The sequence below is a fragment of the Chamaea fasciata genome, unplaced genomic scaffold, assembly GCF_029207755.1.
Source record: "Chamaea fasciata isolate MVZ Bird 193981 ecotype frontalis unplaced genomic scaffold, bChaFas1.0.hap1 SCAF_3, whole genome shotgun sequence".
NCBI lineage: Eukaryota > Metazoa > Chordata > Aves > Passeriformes > Sylviidae > Chamaea > Chamaea fasciata.
This window is the reverse complement of record NW_027094088.1, coordinates 49,666,401-49,682,766: the sequence shown is the minus strand read 5'-3', so window position 1 is coordinate 49,682,766 and position 16,366 is coordinate 49,666,401. Positions and strand designations below refer to the sequence as shown.

General features: G+C 40.6%; 1 protein-coding gene across 3 annotated transcripts; it reads left to right on the top strand.

Moving 5' to 3' along the window:
* The first annotated feature begins 1,073 nt into the window (after nucleotides 1-1,073).
* Nucleotides 1,074-10,741, top strand: MTFR2 (mitochondrial fission regulator 2). 3 transcript variants are annotated; one of them, XM_066178920.1, is made up of 9 exons: nucleotides 1,074-1,225; nucleotides 1,817-1,948; nucleotides 2,294-2,398; nucleotides 2,637-2,761; nucleotides 4,729-4,943; nucleotides 5,941-6,241; nucleotides 8,213-8,399; nucleotides 9,912-10,046; nucleotides 10,173-10,741. In XM_066178920.1, exons 1-8 carry the CDS (start codon nucleotides 1,160-1,162, stop codon nucleotides 10,008-10,010), a joined length of 1,230 nt encoding a protein of 409 aa, XP_066035017.1. In that variant the 5' UTR covers nucleotides 1,074-1,159; the 3' UTR covers nucleotides 10,011-10,046; nucleotides 10,173-10,741. The 3 variants fall into 3 exon arrangements, with proteins under 3 accessions (XP_066035017.1, XP_066035018.1, XP_066035016.1); XM_066178921.1 differs by having other exon boundaries at nucleotides 8,213-8,390; nucleotides 9,912-10,741; XM_066178919.1 differs by having other exon boundaries at nucleotides 9,912-10,741.
* The last annotated feature ends 5,625 nt before the right edge of the window (nucleotides 10,742-16,366 follow it).

Below are 16,366 nucleotides of genomic sequence, written 5' to 3'. Positions count from 1 at the left end.
GATCCCTTCTGTACTGCTCAGAGCTGTACCTGCTGGTTTGAAGCGTTTCTGGCCAAGTTCCCAGCTGCACCTCTCATTCAGTGCAGCCGGTTACTGGTGCTGCAGTGAAAATAAATTGCTTCCGTTTTGCTCTTCCTGGCTTTCTGGTAGAGCTATGTGGTGTTCCCCTTCTGTTGACACTTCACCTTCCTTAGTAAGTAAAATATTCTGCCCTTCCTCTCCTCAAGCTTAAGCCTTACTAGTCCCCGGAACCACTTGTATGCTGTTACTACAGCGTGTATTAGCAGTACTGCTCCTCCTTTGTGTTTGGTCTGAGAGAATGGATCCACCTGACTGATAGGTCGTGGATAACAGTAACCAGCCATGCTGCTGTGGGAACTCCAGTACTGACAGTGGGAACACCGACTGCACAGAGGAGGGAAGGTGATATCCAAACACTGACTGCATAGCTGGAGGAAAAGGATATTTATTCTCCTAGTAGAAGTGCTGTTAGCACTGCTTTCTTGACGTTTTCAAATTTTCTTGAGGAAAACAACAGAATCTTCCTTATGAAAATGAAAGAAGTACAAGATAAAAGAGCAGGTGCAGAATTTCAAAGGCAGGTTTTAAAGTGAAGTTAGAGTACTCAGGTGTTTCTGGGCAGTTGTTGCGTTGAGAATACTTGGTGCATTTGTTGTAGGTGTCTGAATTGAAGTAGTTAACGACTTTGCTACATCCATCCTAAAGAAGACCTAAACCAGCTCAGTTCAGCTCCTTGCCATTAATTCACTGAGTTAACACACCCTGGTGCATTTCTTTCGTTGTGCATACTGTGTTCTCCCTTCGCGGAGGCAGAGGCTGCGTTTTCCTGTGAGTACACCCCCTTGGTCGGTCAGGCGTTTGGAGCTGGCCGCGGTGCATTCCCAGGAGCGCTCTCTGGGAAGAAGGGCCGGTCCGGGCAGCGCCGTGTTCAAACCGCTCCCTCCCGACACCCCCCGCGACGGGCCCGCCCCGCCGCTCATTGGCTCTGCCGCGGACACTGCCGGCTTCCTATTGGCGGGGCTGCCGCGCTGCCCCGCCCCCGTCCGCGGGTGGCCTCGCTCCCGGCGCTGCCGCGGGCTTGGGCTGCGCGCGGGGAGCGCTGCCCGTGTGCTGGGGGGGAGCGCGGCCTCTGCCCGCCATGGCGCTACTGCTGCTGCAGCTGCTCCGGCGGCTGCTGCGCTGCCTCGGCTGGCCGCACCACCAGGTGAGACCCCGCTGCTGCTGCCTCCGCCCGGAGAGCCGCTCGGGCGGGGCTTCTCGCCTGCAGCCGCTTGGCTCGGCGGAGGGAGGGAAGGTCGGCACCGTGGGCGGTGGGGCGGCTTCAGCGCCCGCCTTGCCCGCAGTTGGGTTTGTCGGAACGCTGCCCGGCGCTGCCCGCTGGTGGGGACGCGTAGGGTCACCGCCCTCACACAGCCAGCCGAGCGGCTCTTTCTGCCCTGAACTGAGCGTAAGAAAGTGGTGTTGCCTGCTCCTGCTTTGCTGTTCCAAATAAAAGGCTATGCACCCCTTCCCTAGGAGCAGCTAATGCCGTGCGTTTAGAGATGTGGGAAAGGTGCGGCGGGGGAAGCTGCGAGAGGCGCTGGTGCCGTGCCGGGGCCGGTGCTGGAGCGCGAGGTGGTGGCAGCTCCTCGGGGGGGGCTGTTAGCAGCGAGGCGCTGCTGCAGCTTGTGGTTCTGACAGTCCTGGCCGTGTTCTTGGGAAACTACCGGAGTATCTCCAGGAGCGCTGATTTGGCTGAGCTGCCCTGTTTACTTTCTGGTGCCGTTGTTGGAAACTGTTGGGATTTTTTTGACAGGCCGTGTTTTTTGAAACTCACATGCTTGGCAGCAGTATTAGTCGTACTCTCGGAACGTGCCTTCCTTCAGCAGTCTCATCAGGAAGGTATTTGCAGCAGTTATATGCTGTCATAAGGAAGTATCAGGCCAAGGTATGTTAAATTTATTTCATTTCTTTGCTAATTGTTCTTTACCAAGATTTATACAGATGCACGTAGTTAATTAAATGGGTACTTTTGCCAATATCTCAAGATACTGACCTTGTGCCTCTTTAAAATCTTCTGTATTTTGGCAGTGTTTTAGACACTGTCTGTCATACCACTATGGGCCTCTTTGGACTTCTAGCTTGAGAAGAGCATTAAAAAGTTAGCTTAACCAAGCTGTGTTATATTTAATTACATGTAACATGGAATAATTAAATAACTTTAAATGACATGAGATTAAGATCTGAGGGCTTTGATTTTGCTCCTTAGATTTAAAGGTTTTCTGATTTTTAGGTTCTATCTGTTTGCCAAAAAAAGGAATATGGACCTACTCGAAGTATTGTCCGTAGGCTTGGGACAGTTCTTTCCTTGGAGCCCTACCCAAGACCTTGTTTTCAAGTAAGCAATTTATTGTCATGTGTATACTTCACCCATTTGTATTTTCTTGTTTCTTAGTTTGATGATAGTTTTCGCCTTCTTTTTAGCTTGTGTAATTATGTGGTGCATCCCTAATACTCACTGTTTTCAGCTTCCTTATAGCACTGTTTAAAAAATTCCTTTTGCTGAGGCATAATCTTCAGTATGTGCTGGATCCAGTTTCCCTTCGTATCTCTTTTTTGGCATTGTTTGTTTTTAGCTTGTTCAAGACTCAAATCTGTTGGGTTATGACAAAGAAAGTCCAGCTCCAGCTCCTGTGGCTCCATCACTTGCTGATGTCCTGTGGGTGGCAAATGATGAAGGACAAGCATGTACTAGACTTAGGTAAGTAAAAGTGTAAAAGGGAGTACTAGAAATAACTTTTACCTGCTTTATGGTGTGGGGTTTTGTGTTTATTTTCCTTTTTTCCTAACCTTCTCTGGAAACATTTTGTGCTTTGTTTGCGGGGTGGCACTTCCTCCTTACCTGAAAATGCTCAATACGTAAAACATTCTTTTCTGAAAGATTCCTGAAATTGAGTCTCCTCTTTTCTCTTCATAATAGTATGTCAGGTTCGTTACTGGTACTTTAGATGATTTTCACTCACAGAGGATTTTATGAGGGAGGGAGCTGCTTGTTGCAGTATACTGTAAGACTGTTCCTGTCTTTCTCCTTCTAGTTTATAACCTTTTTGATAAACTTTATAAATAGGGAAACAAAAAAAAAAATTTAAATGTCTCCTTTTGGCTTTGATTTTTACAGTGCCATGTATAAGCCTTGACAGTTGCTTTGATGGAAAAACAAACATAATTGTTTTAAGAGAAACTAAATAAATTTGAATATAGTTTATAGAAATGTTTCCAGCTTTTATAGAGGGTGGAAGAAAAGTATTATTACAAATTACAAAATATTTCAGGTACTAAGAAATGACAAATAGTCCAGGAATTTGCAGACACAAATAGTGTACAAGTTTTGTCTTTTTTTTCTCCCCCGCCGGAGAAGAAATAGAAAGTTGTCTTGCTATTCCTCTAAAGGTCTGTTAAAAATCACAGGGTGAGTTAGAGCTAGAAGCAAGATTAAAATGTGAACACTTGTATTGTCTTGTACTGCATCTGTGTAGGACAATATAATTCTGCTTCATATTGATATTTGTTTGTCTGTGATCTTTGTTGCTGCTTGACAGTAATGAAAATACAAGAAATTGATGACTTCAGAAAACACACTTTTCATTGGAGAAGTTTGATACAATGTGTTTCATCTTGTGTTTCCTGAGGCATTATTGTTAAATTATTAAAGTTTGTTTGTAACAGCTGTAAAATAGCAGAAGAACAAGAACATTGTTGAAAGAGCAAAAAAATCCTGGCCTGTTTAGTCCTGCTCGTGCTGGTCAGATTCACAGAGCTATGACAATTCATTCTTTCGATGTTTCCATCCTTTGCTCCTCCTCCTCTTCTGGCTCTGTGGGATGTTTTTCAAGAACAGCTGTTCTAATTGATATCTTTTCCTTCTCAAGCTGTGTTTATAGCAAGGGGGTTTTGGTAAATCAGAAAGCAGTGCTGCAGGTCTGATTGGAAGTAAAAGGATGTTTAAAATAAGGGAAAAGGTCTGGGCTTTTTTCAATCAAAGCTTAGTGCATTTTAAATGAATCCGGTAAATTTAATTTCTTTCCGTGTTTCGTAATGAAATTCTGGTAGTTTGATTTTATACTATGTTTTAAGTTTATTTCTGCAGGCACAGACTTGAAACAATTTTTAAAATTAAAACCAAAGGCACAGTTTTCTAGTGCTGTCTTTGGTTATAGTAGCTTACAGAAGGTGAGATTCTTGTTCTGTAAGTCTGTATAAACCTTACTATTTTCAAGTACATTTTCTGAAACATTGTAACTACTTTTCTGCATGCAGTTTCATCTTAGAGTTTGATAAATGATTAAAATTTCTGAAGCCAAAATAAGAGATTATTTTTCTTTGACTTTCCTGCCTTTCATATTCATGTGGCAAGGAGAGACACATTACAGTGTCAGTCTAATAGCTATTGAATAATGACAATCCTACTGTATGACTTTATGATGTTCAATTCTCCCTGAGTGAATTATCTGACTAATTCTTACGACGACTTTGCAAGGATCTGCATTGCATTTGAGCCAAGGGAGAGTTGAAACATTTTAGAAGTTATGAGTAGTTAAAAGTGTAGTTTCCTTAAATAGTTGGAAAAGTTAGGTCTTGCTGGATGACGGTAACTTGCTTGAACAGCCTGAGTGGTTTTGAGGTTTCCATTGTTGGCTGAGCCTTTTGAAACCTTTTTTTGCTTTGTAGGACTGAAGTGAGGAGTAAACAGAAAAGTACAGCTCCTTCTGATCCATATCCACGTCTGGATTCGATTCAGAGCATTCCGAAAAACAGCGCACAAAAAGACGGTGTTAATCAAGCAGCACTCCAGAAAATTTCTGCTCTTGAAGACGAGCTGACCTTTCTTCGTGCTCAGATTGCTGCAATTGTTTCAGTGCAGACCTTGGGAAGTGTTCCCTCACGTAAGCCCTTCTGGTTTGAAGCAAACTAGTGTTCCTTTTTTGGCTTTAGACCTTGCTGTGTCTGATATTGGTAAAGAACATCTTTAACTTTTCTTACTGAAGATACACCAACTAAATTTACTGAATATAATATTTTGTTTTTCTTTTTGCTATTTGTTGTGCTTTCTCTTCCCTATTTTATGGTCTGTTTTCCGAGTCTAAACGCAATTGATCCTAAGTACTCTTTATACTCATTCCAGTGTTGGTGAAGGAGCTTAGTGACATCACTATCTATAGGCTACTAATAACTGGTTAAAAAAGTTACAGATGGTTAATTCTCCCTTTGGGGTTTTGCACTGTGTTTCTAACAAATTATTAAAATAATGGGTAGAAGAAGAATTTTAAGTCAGTCAGGTTGGGGCTTTAACAAAAACAAATGCTACAAACAGATATGTCCTAGGTAGATGGTCTCCAATATGCACTTCTATCTTGTGACCTCTTTTTTTTTTTTTTTTTCTGGTAAGTTTTGAGTCTCATTTGTCTTACTTGCAGACCACTGTGGTTGCTGTAATACTTGGACTGGTGCGAGGTAGTTACTTTTGTGTGGCATTGTGAGGCACTTCTGTGATTCAGCTGTTCCGTTGGGTCTTCTCCATTGCACTCAGTATTGTAATCTCCTTTACATGTTTTGTGGTTATCTTTTGCTTCATGTAAGGTATTGTAACCTCTCAACCATTGATCATCATATCAGGCTGCTTTGCTGATTTATCTTGTGCCTAGATTGAAGAGACAGGAAGAGAAAATCTGAGTAGCACAAGACACCTCAGATTCATTACTTCATGTATTCTGAATTTGTGGGTTTGAAGTAATGTTCTTTGTTTTAAGTTTAGTTCTTCTGTGTTACAATGTGCAAAGTGTCTAATAAAGTGCTTTCAGAGGGCAGTCTTATCTGGACTTAAAATTGATTAATCCTAGATGTTAATATACATTGTTGTTTTTCTTCTCTAACTGTATGCAGAAGCCTTTAAAATATGCTGCACTCCAGATGGATTTTACCCACTGCCAGCCATGACTTCTACACCACTGTCCGTCTCTCACAATCGCTTTGTAATTCCCTCGCCTCCTCCACTTCCTTCTGGTGCACCATCTGCTGTTGATGCTAGTAATTCTGCACTGGAACTTATCAAACAACGCCAAGCTGCAAGAAACAGTGGTTCAACTGCAACTGACAGTACTGATCACCAGAGGACAAAGAACATTCCCAGTATGATGGATGTTTTGAAAGACCTAAACAAAGTTCAGTTGCGAGCTGTTGAGAGGTAGGTTGGATTGGATGTGCATCTCAGCAAGCCAAGGCCACCTAAGCATGAACAGCACTTTAGTAGCACCAGAGAACACTAGTCATTTAAAGAGCAGGTACTGCTGACAAACTGAAGTTGGCAACTTCTGAGTTCACAGCGTGGAATGTAAAGTACTTGTGATGTGGCTTTTAGATGCATTTAAAACATGCTGACTATCGCAGCCTTTTAAACTACCCTACTGCTTCAGTATGCAAATCTCAGGTTGGTGTGGGGAGGTGAGAGGTCACTTACAAGGTTGCATGTACAGGCACAGGAAACTGATCTGAAAAAATAACCCTTCTGGATTCACTGTGAAAGGCCAGAAGATCAGGGAGACTTTGGAGTACTACTGTTAGCATACTCAAAACATCCTGGATCAAGCTTTGAAGCATTAACAAAAACATGTGCTGTATCATTTATTGAAAATGTTTCATAAATTTGTATTTCAGTAGTGCAGTTGGATTATAAATATCTTTAGCTGTTTTGATGGTAAGTGCAGTTGACTTGTAAAAAAATGCTTTACTAAAGAGTGCAACACCTCTTCTAGGTGCTATACCTATGCTAGGTATAATAGAGATTACACCTTCAGAGTTCTTTTCTGAACTTCTTGGGTTGAAAAAGTAAGAATATCTGAGCCTGTGTTGAATATTTGAAGCTCTGAATGTGGGAAGAATGTCACTTGGCAAAACTTACTGCATTCTCATTTCAGCATTTTCTTAACTGTGAGCTTTACCCCTGAAAGTGACTAGCACAAAACCTGGGCAAATAGTTTGCATGCAAATCTGAAGCATGTCTTCATGCTTTTGATTACATTCTTACAGGAAATAAAATAAATGCAAAATGCATTTAGGTAAACCTGGGTGTTTCCTTTATATATGTTTTTTTTCTCTATGACTCCATGTACGGTGAATGAGGAAGATGAGATGTTCAGGTTGACAGTTTTAACATCTTGAGCAGGGGCATAATTAGCAGAAAGTGGTAGCTTGTAGATCCAAAATGCTTTCTGGATTTAGGTATCACATGTATTCTGAAGTAGAACTTTAATGAATAATGAATAATTTATATTTTTGGGGTGAGTAATGGTGATCAGAATTGTTACAGTCTTTTTGACAGTAGTTTAAGATGTGCATTGCAAAGCAAAGTCCTCTATTCTCAGAAATTGAGTGCCTGAGGATCCCAGTTTCTACCACCCAACACCACCTTACACATTGTGCGAGTGCTCTGAGGGCTCGTTTTTATGGGGGCTGTGAACTCAACCCTCTCAGGTTTTGTTTTAAGCAACATGTACTGTCATTGCCAGACTTAGAACTTGGTGCTGTCAGTGTGCATTATTAGGTACAAATCATCGGCCCAGAGACAGCACTTTACCAGGAGAACTCTTTACATCTTGATGTTTTTCCACCCCACCACCCCCCAAGGTATCTCAGTGGTTAGAAAATCTTATGATTTATTGTCTTGGACTAGTCACTGGCTTCCACATTTATGCTGAGTTTTGGGGTGTAGGTGCTGTTTTGATTTCTGAATTTCAATGAACTTAAAATTAATAAAATTTAAATTAAATTGTATTCACAATGATTATGAAATACCTTAATTGGACATACTTTAATATAACTTATAAATGACTTGGTATAAAACCTGCAATTTTTCCTTTTTTTTTGCTTGTTATTTTGCTTGTTGTTTGCAATACTTTAACACTTCATACTGATTTTCTGCCAGTTTTCTTGGAACAGCATCAGGTTGTGTTTTCAGGTTAGGAATGTGGCTGACAAGTTGTTGGGTGTAATTGTATCAGTTGGATTTGATGAATTGCTTTAAAGTTACAGCAGCATTACTTGTGTAATCAGGGATTTATAGAATAGGGTGTTTACAGAAGTTGTGTCTCTAGATTTTGGATTAGTGAGCACAGGATTAGAGTGAGGAGACAATAATTTTTTTGGTTGTTGTTCATAGGTCTCCTGGAGGCACTCCTCTTTCCAGACCCAAAAAGATGCAAAGTTCAGATTGGGATCCGGTTGCTCTGCTAACTCAGGCTCTAAAGCGGAAATTTGCACATAAAAATGATGATGAAGATGATTCCCTGGATAAAGAAAATTACTCCTTTGATAGCTCTCCATTTTCTAGTCCTGAGGTGCCAGTGGTATGTTTTTATATAAGAATGTGTGTTTGTATTCGTGAACTGACTGCTGTTTTCATGGATAGTTGCAGAGTTTTCACGAGCCTAGACCTTCTCTACAATTTTTTTAGCCATCAGCGTAGTTACTTACTTTCTTTAAAGTATAATCAAAGCAGAAAACCTCAGATTAATTTGGGTGGATTTAGACTGGTAAATGCACTTCTAGATGTGCAAAGATAAAAACTTAGAAGACTGGTTTTAAAAATTCAGCTCATAGTTGATTGAACTATGGACCTTAGCTTGATGGTACCTGGCAGGTATCCATGCATAGAAACTGTGTTTAAATAGTTATTGACTAATTTTTCAAATAAATTTGTTAGGAAGGTACAGAAAGATCTGACTAATACACCCTAACTGTTCAGAAATGGAAGTATATGCATAGTCTGTAATACTTTCCTTTGAGTGTAATTTCCACACAGTTTGCATCTTTATCCAGAATGAGTTGGGATTCTGTTGTAAAGCCCATGAAGGATACAGTTTTTCCTAGGAACAAAGAAGTGGTAGGCAGAGCCATTGGACTAAGGCAGCTCCGAGCATTGATTTCTGCATATCAGCCTGTGCCAGCTGCCTCAGCTTATACAGTTCAGCAGTGCTGTTGTTTGGTTGGTTGTTAGGCATTTCCACAAATCTCAGAACTGCTCAGATGAGATGGGCAGAAACAGGTGGCACTAATTAAACTGTGTCTTCTCTCTTTTTATTGTAAGAATGAGATAAGAGATTCGGGCTGTGGCATTTGTTACCCTAATACAGGGTAATAGTAGTGCAGAATATACGGTGGAAATCCAGATATTCTTAGATACCGTTTGGAAGCTGCTCTTACGTGTGCCTGGCTGTGTGGCTCAAAACTTGAGGAAAACTAATGTGCATGTGTTCCTCATTCTAGCTATAGTGATTTGATTTTTTATTTATTTCAGCTGCCACAAGGATTTTCCAAGCTAAATTAGCATGCATTTTACTGACTGCGTTGCGTCAACAGTTCTGGTGCAGTCTTAGTAAATTTCTTTGGCTTTTTTTCCCCAAAGGAAAAACTAAAATATCTTAAAAAAACCCATGTTGGTATTTTGGGTGCTGCAGAATATTGCACTGCATAGCTGACATACCTAATTCTAGATACAAAGATCAAAAATACCTCCTGGAACAGCCTGTATATGGAATAGCTTTTGTTCCAGGATCTGACAGCTGGATTATAAAGTCGTGGAAGAGATACTGCTTAAGGTCAGCATGTTGAGGAGTAGATACAAAAAGATGGAATTTTTCTGGTTAAAGCAGAGTAATCTTACGAGTTTGTAACCAAGCCTCTAACTGTTAACTGTTAGAGTGTTTTGAGGAATTAATGTACTTAAACTAATTGCACAGACATACTATTTCATTCATTCTATATAGAGAGAAGTGCAACAACTTCCAAAATGTTTTTCTTGTAAACATCTTCTAATTCAGTTTCTTGAGTATAGTTTTAACTTTGTCTCTGCTTCTCAGGTTGGACACTGCACTGTGAAGCAAAATGCAAAACCCAGCCTTAAAAGAACTGGTGGAGTTAAGCAGGTACCTGCATGGAAAGCGAGAGCTCATATTTAGTGGAGGCTTCCAAGGAAGGTTCACTGTGTATGAATGGTGGGTCCACTTTGAAACTGCTATAAGGTGCTGTAACATGTTCTAGAGCATACCTTTCCTATGCTGTTGAAGTTTGAGTGTTGCAGGGTTTGTAAAATTACCTCTTCCTTCTCTTTGGTTTCTCAGTAGCCAAACTTGTGAGTATGATGCTTTTACAAGAAGCACAGAGCTGAGAGAAGGCTTCTATTGCTATGGAGCAGTGGAAAATTCAAGAAAGTAGTGTGTGTGGAGGGAAAACAAAGATTTATTGCTGTGGGAGCTGGGGTATACGCTCTGTTTGCACTCCAGTGTAAATAACAAGGAAGTGTAAACTTTTTGTTAGTGTGTTACAACTACTGTGTATAATTGTAATACTTGTTCATGAGAGTGGCATAGTTGCCTTGGTTTTCCTTGCAGTTTGCCGATACACCTCCTTATTCCACGTGTAAACAGTTTTTTAATTTACTTTGGGTCAGGAGATGAATTTTTATGTTTGTGGAACTTTGTGCTGTAAGTAAGCTGCAGGTCATCTATTAAATGCCTGTAATATGAGGGAGTTGTATTCTGAGGTGAAAAAGACCTTGCAGAGAAATCTGCTTGCACACAGTCTAAATTCCATATGTAAGTAAATATTAATTCCTGTCTTGGCATGTGCATCTGAACTCAGTTTTGTTCACAAGGGCTTATAAAATAAAATTCTCTCTATATTATAGATGTGTGTGGTAGTGGACTTTTGTGTTGCAGACTCTTGTATCTTAAGAACTGATCATATTAGACAAGTTCTTAAATGTTGTTATCTAAAACTAATTAAAGAACAGCTTGTATTTTTTCCTACCAGAGTACCTAATGAACCCACTTTTTTAGAAATTTATTATGATCCACTGCTTACAGGAGCTGCTTTCACCTAATCTTTTGTATAACAATCCTGATGTATAAAACCCAAATCCTGTCAGACTGTTGAATGAGTCCCTTATATTCCATGTGTCTTCTATTTCCCACCTCACTTAAACAGGGTAGACTGACAGCTGCATCCCCTCTTACTGCTGAATCTTATTTGCACAGTTTTAAGAAATTAGTGTGCAAATACCATACTTGCATTTTGGTTTTAAAAATTATCTTTTGGCTAAAACTGGAGCTTAAGTGACTGGATATATTATGCTTCTAAAATTAAATCCTCTAGGTGTTTATTTCTTCTGGATTTAGCAGTTACTGAACTTTTTCATATTCTCCCATTCCTTGATTAGTTCGTAGCAGTTTGGCCTTCACTTTCTTCCAAAATAAGCATTTGCTGCCTTCTCCTACCTAAACTTGATAATTGCTATGAAATCTGTACAGAATGTCCAGCTCTGCCCCATACTTGATAATTTTACCCTCTTCCATCAAACTCCTGATTGTCTTTTGTCTGCTGCTCTGGTCTCTGCTGCACAAGAGCAGCAGGGAATGGCAGTGAAGGAAGTCCATGTGGTGCCCGCTGAAGAGGACATGAAGGCAGGTGAGTCCCAGTGAGCATAAGGGCTTTGAACTGGCTCCCTCTTGCTCAGTGTCTGCAGTGCAGTGAGGTGGAGCAAGGCATCTCCTGGTTTGTATCAGCGTTCCTAGATGCTGGGGATTTCAGGGGTTGTAGCCCTGCTATTGTGACTGACAAGCAGCATGGAATTCCTTCTTTGAGAGATTGCATTGTGTGCAAAGCGATGCAGTAGTCTCTCCCCTACATCAGTTGCTTTATGTGACCAACAGTTTCTTCTCTTCATGAAGAACTATTATTTTGGACTCCTGTTGCAATTTTCCTGTTCTCCCTAGGGTTCATCATTTAACTGCAAACTTGGCCAACAGGAGCATTTTGTGGTGAGAATTTTGACTTTGGAACTGTCTTCATTTTAGAAGGGACTTCTGAGAAATTTCTCAGTACCTCTTAACACAATGATCTAGTGTCAGAAGCATCTGCAAATTTTAGTGAGCTATGTGACCCTCGTGGTTGTTGGATACTGTCTGATTTTTGTCATTTTGATGTGACTGGTGCAGTGATACAGTTTATAGCTGATCTGCTTCCTTAGGGAAAAGAATAAGTAATGGGCCATGTGATTTTTTTTTTTTTTCCCCACCTACACATGTTACGGGAACAGATTCTTTATTTTATATAGTTCCAGATGTAAAGAAGTCTGTGGGTGGCATCTGGTAGCATCTGACAGTTTTTAATCCCAAGAAGCTGGAAAGCTTAGCAAAAGTTAGTAATGAAAATTTTATCGCTTATTGCAGAGATTTTTCTCCCTTTTCAGAACTGATGGAAACATGGCTTTGTCATCTTATTTTCTTTGACTTAAACTTCTGTATCAACAACTGGGAAGCAGCTTTAGGTTTTCCGAAGCTTCCTATGGCCACCTAGAATCCATTCCATGTTTTACCTACAAATGCCCTTGTTTACATAAGGTTCCTGTCTGAATTGCTCAGTCACAATGCAACTCAAGAGTTGTGCTACTGATCTGGGAGAGGAGGAAGAGACTCAGGAACATGAGTGCTCTATTGGTCTGCTGGCATGATCATGTGAAAGATTGTGCCTTCTTATCACTGAAGAATTCTGAAAAACTTACTCTCCTACCACTCCCAGTGAATTTTTGGGCAGGATGTCTTCCTTCAGGATGTGCTGAGGTGGTCATTGGAATGAAAGTTTCTGTTTTTCTACTAGAAAGCCTTAAAAAGTATGTATATTATATCCAATTTTCCAGCTGATAAATTGAAAGGAGCAAATGTTTCAAATGTTTTGAGTAAAAGGGCTAGAAGGAAAAGTATGCAGTTCTTTAAAAATATATTTACAGATTTTCTTCTAGGAGATCCTAAACGATAGTCTCTATCAGTGAGATTCCCATTCCAAGGAGTTCAACAAATACAATAACCTGGCAATTACTGTTGGAATATCACTGCTGACATATTCTTATAATATACCAGACCTGTCCAGATACTCACTACTTGTGAGGAACAATTAATATATAATTCCATATATATTAATGTATACATTAATATATATTTAAATAACCTATATAATTTCTGTATATGTAGGTGCAGAGTTTTTGGATAAAGGCAGAGTAGAGAGTATGCAACAGTATTCACTGCCCTCAGTTGATTCTCCTTGTTAGGAATTAATTACATTGTTCTTTAGTCCACCTAAGTAGTGAAGTTACATATAGAGTTCTTGCAAAAGCCAAACTGACGAAGGGAACCTGTTAAACGAGTTAGCAATGAGCTACTGATCAGATGCCTTGGGGAAAGGAAGTTCTACAGGCAAGACTATTGAAATAACTGATGTCCCAGTGTTAAGCTGGGTCTGCAGTCAATTTTCACTTTCACTTTATCTGAAATGTGTTTGCCAGTGATTGTAGGTACCTGGGAGATATTTATCATTCTGATTACCAGGTTCTTAGATCCCTCTGTGATTTATCAGTACATTTCTCATAGTGACACTGACTTCAGCTACACCTGATTTACCTTCCAGGTTTATCTGACTAATCCAATAATTGATTGTGTATGATATTTTAGGGCATTGTTTCATGTCTGTGTGAAATTAAATAGTTTACAGTGGGGAAGGTGGTCTGCTGTGCCTGTTTTTTGCAAACAAAGAAGGACTGGTGGGTGATGTGATGGTTGGAGACATCTTGGGCACAGTAATCATAGAGCACTAGTGTTTTCAGCTCTCAGAGAAGTAAGGACGGGAGTAAATAGAACTGCAGTTCTGGACTTCTGCAGGACAGACTTTGGCCTGTCTAGGACACTGACTGAGTGAATCTCCTGGAAGGCAGTCCCGGAAAGCAAAGGAGTCCAGGAAAGATGGACATTCTTCAAGAAAAAAAAATGCTACTGGTACAGGAGGAGGTGATTTCCATGGACTGAAAGACCAGCTGGTGGGGAAGACCCATCTGGCTTGACAGGGAGCTTTGGTCCATGACCTTTGGAAGAAGGGGCAGGCAACTCAGGAGGACTACAAGACTTTTGTGAGGTAACTAGAAGAAAATTACAAGAGTCAAAGCCTAACTAAAACTTAGTCCGACTACTGCAGTAACAAAATGTTTCTCTACATTAGTAATGACCAGAGGGCCAAGAAGAAACTCCATCCTTTTCTGGGTGTGGGGAAAAATATAGTGACAAAGGACAAGGAAGAGAATGAGGTACTTAATGCCTTCTTTGTGTCATCCTAATAGCTGGACCACTTGTTCCCCAGGTACCCAGCCCCTGAGCTGGAAGATGGGCAGGGAGGGGAATGAAGCCCCCATAATTCAAGGGGAAATGACCAGTGACTTACAGCCACACTTGAACATGCACAAGTTTATGGGACCAGATGTGATCCACTCAAGGGTACTGAGGGAGCTGGTGGAAGTGCTCCCCCTTTGCAGATGAGATTGATGATCATTTATCATTTGCCATCAATCCTGTCTAATGGAGGGCTATAGTAAAGCCTTTGACAGTTTCCCATGGCATTCGCCTGGAGAAACTGGCCGCTCATGGCTTGTACAGATGCTCTGTGAAAACCTGGCTGGATGGCTTGGCCCAGAGAGTGTTGGTGAATGGAGCTACATCCGTCGGGCAGCTGGTCACTAGTGGGATTTCCCAGGTATCAGTTCTGCCTTTGTCTCGATGTGGGGATTGAGTGTACTCTCGTTAAGTTCACAGATGACACCAAGCTGTGTGGGAGCGTTGATCTGCTGGAGGGTAGGAAGGCTCTGCAGAGGCATCTGGACAGGCTGGATCAGTGGTACAAGGACAACTGTGAAGTTCAGCAACGCCAAGTGCCAGGTCCTGCCCTTGGGTCAGAGCAACCCCATGCATTGCTACAGGCTGGGAGCAGAGCAGCTAGAAAGCCAGCTGGCAAAAAAAGACCTGGGGGTACTGGTAGGCAGCTGACTGAACATGAGCCACTGTATGCCCAAGTGACCAAGGCAGCCAGCGGCATCCTGGCCTGTATTAGGAATAGTGTGGCCAGCAGGATCAGGGCAGGGATTGTCCCTCTGTACTCGGCACTGGTGAGGCCACACTTGGAGTTCTCTGTCCAGTTTTCAGCCCCTCACTGAAAAAAAGACATGGAGATGTTTGTGATGTCCAGAGAAGGGCAACTTAATTTCAAAGGTCTGAAAAAAAAGCATGTAGCTTAACTAGCAGGAATAGGATACGTGTTGTAGATTACCAATATATAAAGAGGGAAATTTGTCATTATTTCTCAAAATACTTTGAAGTATGAAGCTGGAGTCACTATATTAACAGTATAGCAACAAGAACAGGTATTTTATAGTTGCAAAGAAGAGTTTTTGTAAAAAAGGAAGAATCTTATAAAGTCATAAATAGTGGATGTGTTAGAGTAATTCAAGTTATGTAAAAAGAAACACAACATAAATCAATGCTTGTAAATGATTCTGCTTTTGTTTCTTGCAAGTTAGCCAAATGTGAAAGGCACAATCTGGAAGGATCTTTGACAGGCTTGCTGTTTGTAGATGTTTCAGTGGTTTAGAACAATGTACATCATCCACCATAGTTATGCCTTGAAACACTTTGTTCAGGAACTCAGTCTTGAATTGTGGTGCTAATTTTGGCAATATCTAAAACTATTGTGGATAAAAGCTGAAGATGACAGCTGTCCTTCTACTTCAGAGAAATTTGGCACGTTTCAGTATTATTTGGCTGGATTATTTACAAATTTTGATTATAATAATCAAAAGGCCCTTCTTTTGATATTCATTATTTTCCTCAATAATCCTGTCAGCAGGACCTCTCCTTCTGCAGTGGGAATTTGAATAATTTTTTTTTTGTACATTGAAAGAATAACAGCATGGTGCTTTTGTTCCAGCTGTGTTTCTTAGACCTCTTTACATTTTAATTTCTGCCTACATTTTCATCCAGCCTGGAAAGCAAAAGTATGCCCTAAAAGCAAATTATTCATGTATGTTATGAAGAGTGTTCAGACTTGCATTGTTATTGGGATGGATGTGTTCTTACCTTTTGTTAAAGGCTTATTTTAGGCATTTGATTTCAATGGGACACAGAAGCAAGAGCAAGTCTAAATTCTCTCTTAAGGTAACAGAGACATGGCAGTACAGTCTGCAGAGATGGAGCTGGAACTGATTGCTTCAAACTACTGATCACCTAAAAATATCTTAGATAAAAATACATTTGAAAATCTATAAAATAATTGATACAAATAGTTGTTACGTTTTGCAGATGAACTGCATGGGTTTAACCACAAGAGAGCAGCATCACACTAGGTCTATGTTGCAAATTTTAAACTAAAAAGGAATTCTGCTTTGTCAGCATGAAGTCTCACAAAAAAATTTAATCCCTTTTTATTATTATAGTGGTATTCA

Excerpts from the sequence above, each read along its gene's own strand:
- MTFR2 (XM_066178920.1), top strand. The coding sequence starts at position 1,160 with ATGGCGCTACTGCTGCTGCAGCTGCTCCGGCGGCTGCTGCGCTGCCTC. Across the intron at positions 2,399-2,636 it reads ACCCAAGACCTTGTTTTCAA|CTTGTTCAAGACTCAAATCT; the intron begins GTAAGCAATTTA and ends GTTTGTTTTTAG. Across the intron at positions 2,762-4,728 it reads CAAGCATGTACTAGACTTAG|GACTGAAGTGAGGAGTAAAC; the intron begins GTAAGTAAAAGT and ends TTTGCTTTGTAG.